Raw genomic sequence first — 4,893 nt, 5'->3', positions numbered from 1 at the left:
AAATGGACGATTCGCGTCTAGAATGTATGCCGTGGCGAATGAAACGAGATCGGTTGAACGAAGAAAAAAAAAAAGAAGAGAAACAAGCTGACAAACGAATTGCATCGGTGATTCGAGGGGCAATTTTTTTAAACATTTCGATCTAACTTTATATAGTTCACAGAGACGTCTCTAGCAAAATATTTGCACGGCAGAAACGATTTGTTTCGTTAAATAAATTTCGTTCATTATCGTTTGCTCGTTCGCGTTTGCCGTGATTTGAACTATTCGAAAAGCTGGAGTAAAAAACCGACTGGGTTCCCGTGTTTCGTCGATTTATCGATCACTACACGTGTGTATCTTTTATAATAACCGATTCGTTCCTCTGATCACCAATTCAATGTACACGGACGATAGCGCTGGTCCCCGCGTGAACTACGTTCGCGTCGCGGACCAAAAGACGAGGAGGGTGGAATTTATAATTTTAATCGAGCAAGGGGGAAGTTTGCGATGCGATCGCGACGCGTCGTCGCGGCGGAAACGGAGGGACGGACGCTATCGTCCGGCGACGAGGCAGATCTAAAAATGAGAAGAAATTAAATTAAACTATTCCCACGCAACGAATCTTGAAAGTAGTCAATATCTAATCAATTCCGAAGATACCGTAGCGGTAGACGATTTAAGTAAACGGTGAGAGAAGGGCGAAGAAAAATGAAAGGTAGCGAGGAACCAGCGTGAACCAGAGGGTGACGCCAACGATGAGGAGAGAACGAAGAAGGTAACGAGAACGAGACGTTCGCGAGGCGAGAACGATGAGGAATCTTCCATTGGATCGTGTATCATTGCGGGGCATCGATATCGTGAAGACTAACGAAGAGAGAGAGGAAAAGAATAGAAGAGATACGAGGACAAACAGATGTTATTATTCCGAAACATACGAGCGGCGATTTGAACGCGATGCGTGATGTATATATATATACGTATTATTATATAATTAAACATAGCGGTGAGAAGACAAAACAAACAGAAAAATGTAGCACATATTTTTAAAGTGAAAAAATGAGAGAGAACGAGGCGAAACCGTGTTTTTTTTGGGAGAAGCGAAACGTCGAGCGGACACGCGAGCGCACGGTGCTAATCACGGCACTAATATGTTATATAAAGCGAGAGAGAATGGGAATAAAACGATGAACTTCGATCATCCTTGTTAATCATAGGCGAATTAATTAATATCAAGCGAAGCACCAGTCGATAAATCTTTAATCGTAGCGTGTATCTCCGAGGAACGCTGCTAAGAAATGAAAAAAAATGAAAGATTGAAAAAACGATCTTCGGTCCTTTACGAAGAGATAGGGGTATAATGACTAACGATGTTTATGAACCAATGCATTTTCATGCCGAAAAACAAATAAAATTTGCAAGTCGGACTTGAACGTTTATTTCATTGCGTTGGACGAGATGTCCTTGCATTTCCTGCGAAATGGATCGAAATAGAGGAAAACGAATGAACTTTCCCTTCAACCTTCAATGCACCCTGCACTTTCTCTTGATAATTCCCTATACCTTCCCTTAATGATTCCCTGTACCGTCCACTTGCCAAAACCGATGAAAGAACCATCTTTCTCTTGTTTCTCAGGTGTAGTATCAGCTGCAAAAATTTCTAACATCAGGAGAAAATTACCCTGTATATTATACACATCTATTGCCTTCCTGACTTCATTTCTGCTTCTCTTTCCTTCTCTCTGCTGCTATCTGCTGCGAATTTTAGATTATTGCTGATTAAATAAAGAAATTCCTTAATTTTCATTGAATGAAAAGGGTAAGATAAATTATATCTCGCGCTTTAGAGGTAAGAGAGAGAAAGATATATGGAAATGCTATAGGAAAGAGTGAGATAGATATTATCTACTCCACTGAAGAACCCCTGGCGCCATCTCTGTGAAAAGTGCTCAAACTGGTCGCACAGCGGTACCGACAGTGAAGTGAACTACTTAGAACTACTAGCGTCATCTCTGCGGAAAGTACTGAAACTAATTATCGACTTAGTTTCAGGCTTCCTTCAGGAGATGGCGTTAGTAGTTTTTGACGTGTAGAGGTCGTTGACGATATTTCTTCTAATTACTTTCACGTTAGATCGCTTTTATATAACAATTTTATTCAACAGCAACAAGTCTTTAACAAATAAGGTAAACTGAAGTAGAAGCTTAGAAATATAAATCCAGATTTTGCGAAGGCAAATTGTGATGTGTACTCTTTGATGGCGCGGAAATAAGTGAATAATAAATTTGAAAAATGTAGAAATTTGAAAGACGTCGCAAACGAGAGTTTCTTTTTTTATAGATGGCGTGAATTAATTTTGAAACAATTTCCTAACGAAAATGTACCTTCCGAGGAGTGGAAGTAGATGGCTGTGAATGTGTCTGCTGAGATGAGGAAGTCGGTAACGTCGGTAACGCCACATTACCCCCCTCCAAGTCACTTGACCGGGAAGGACAAGTAGACGATTTACGTTCATAAGTTCTTAATGAAACAGAATTTTCTTCAACTTCCATAAATGCTGGTTTAAGCCGTTCTGTAGATATACATTGATTATTGCCTCGGAAATCGATAATGAAATTGTAATCTGAAACTCGTTCGACGACTTTAAATGGTCCCTCATATGGTTGTTCCAGAGATTTTTTAACTGCATCTACGCGAACGAATACATGTGTACAGGAATGTAAATCTTTAGAAAAGAAATGTGATTTTTTAATATGGTGCATAGATGGTTTAGGCTGAATAAGTCGCATGGCCTCACGAAATTTATCAATTCTAAAATCATCGTTTGGTTGAGAGTCATTAAATAATTCTCCAGGTAGTCTGAGAGTCGTTCCATATAATATCTCAGCAGTAGATGCCCCAAGATCTTCTTTAAAACTGGATCGCAGTCCTAACAAAACAGTGGGAAGAACTGCAACCCAATTCTTTTCTTCATGGCACATGATGGCTGCCTTCAAAAATCTATGCCACACCTCTCAACCATTCCGTTTGAAGCAGGATGATATGCAGTTGTTCTGATTCGTTTGCATCCAATTAAATTTGTTAAAGCTTGAAATAGTTGTATTTCAAATTGTACACCTCTATCCGTAGTCATAGTAATAGGAGCACTAAATCTCGATACCCAGGTGGCATAAAACTTCGAGGCAACCGTTTCCGCAGAAGCTTCCTTCTATGGAACGGCCTCAGGCCACCGGGAAAATCTATCTATAATAGTTAAACAATATTTGTAATTATTAATTTCTGGAAGTGGTCCAATTAAATCTAAATGAATATGTTCGAATCTACTTTGTGGAATAGCTATACGCTGAGGTAGGTTTATAGTATGACGTGATATTTTACTTTTTTGGCAATGTATGCATGTTCTGGCCCAGTGAGTTATGTCCTTGTTCATTTTTGGCCCAACATACTTATCACTAATCATCTTTTTTGAAATACGACCACTAGGATGAGCTGGACCATGAATTATGTCAAAAATACGTCTACGCAACGTTACTGGTGTATAAGGCCTAATATTATTATTTGAAATATCACAATAAATTGCGGCTTCTGATTCGGCGATTTTTAATTTTTTTAACTGCAAGGACGTATTATTCTGTATTATTTGTTGCAATTCTAAATCTTTATCCTGATGTTCAGCAATGTCTTGCATGCTTACCACGACTGGCATGCTAATAACGTCCAGCCGTGATAATGCATCAGTTACTGTATTTTCATTGCCCGGAATGTGGATAATAGAAGTTGAGAATTGTCCAATGTAGTCTAAGTGCCTTAATTGTCTTAGTGAAGCTTTGTCAGATCTTTGAGAAAAGGCATAAATTAAAGGTTTATGATCTGTCTGTATAACAAAAGTATATCCTTCTAAGTAGTGTTTAAAATGTTTAATTGATTTGTATATAGCATTTAATTCCTTGTCGTACGTACTGTATTTAGTTTCAGCAGGTGAAAATTTTTTTGGAAAGAAACCAAGTGGTTCCCACATTCCGGTAGTGTTTTGCTGCTGCAGCACTGCGCCTATCGCCAAATCAGATGCATCTGTATCTAATGTAAGTGGTGCGTTATCTTTTGGATGTACCAGCAACGCTGCGTCCGCCAATGAATTTTTACAATTTTTAAATGCTATTTCGGCCTCAGGTGTCCAGGGAATTAAGCGCTTGTCACGCTTTTTAGCTCCTTCTAAAAACTTGTAAAGCGGTGACTGGATTTGAGTTGCATTTTTGATGAATTATCTATAAAAATTAATAATACCTAAAAATCTGCATAAGTCTTGTATGGTTTTCGGCTTAGTGTATTCTTGAATGTTCTTAACTTTGTTGGGTACAGGCCTGGCTCCCTTATTATCTCTCTGGTAACCCAGGTACTGTACGGATGACATGCCAAAATTACATTTTGAAAGGTTTATTGATATGCCATATTTCTGTAAGCGTGAAAAGACTTGTCTGAGATGATGTTTATGTTCTGATTCATTGGCAGAGACAATTAAGACATCATCCACGTAACAAAATGCAAAATCTAATCCTCGGAGTACAGTATCCATAAAGTGCTGAAAAGTTTGCGCAGCATTTTTTAAACCAAAAGTCATAATGTTGTATTCAAAAAGGCCAAATGGTGTAATTATAGCGGTTTTTGCACGATCTTCTGGTGCCACCGGTATTTGGTGATAAGCTTTTTCTAGGTCTAAAGTTGTAAAAATATTCGTCTCGTCTAGTCTATTTGTGAAATCTTGAATGTGTGGTATAGGATATCTGTTTGGAACGGTTAAACTGTTTGGTCATCTATAATCTCCACAAAATCTCCAATCACCATTCTTTTTTGGTACCATATGTAAAGGACTTGCCCAAGGACTACTCGACAGTTGGCAAATACCTTGATTTAACA

At 38.5% G+C, this 4,893-nt stretch overlaps 1 protein-coding gene across 1 annotated transcript; it reads right to left on the bottom strand.

Annotated features, from left to right (window-relative positions):
* Window positions 1–1,415: 1,415 nt before the first annotated feature.
* On the bottom strand, window positions 1,416–3,112 carry LOC143432953 (uncharacterized). Its single transcript, XM_076910003.1, is given in 4 exon segments — window positions 1,416–1,452; window positions 1,543–1,639; window positions 2,489–2,908; window positions 2,989–3,112. Coding segments are annotated over 4 exon segments (678 nt in total).
* Window positions 3,113–4,893: the final 1,781 nt, after the last annotated feature.

Source organism: Xylocopa sonorina, chromosome 1, assembly GCF_050948175.1.
Source record: "Xylocopa sonorina isolate GNS202 chromosome 1, iyXylSono1_principal, whole genome shotgun sequence".
Lineage (NCBI taxonomy): Eukaryota > Metazoa > Arthropoda > Insecta > Hymenoptera > Apidae > Xylocopa > Xylocopa sonorina.
The sequence above is the reverse complement of the archived record's forward strand: the minus strand, read 5'-3'. Positions and strand labels throughout refer to the sequence as shown.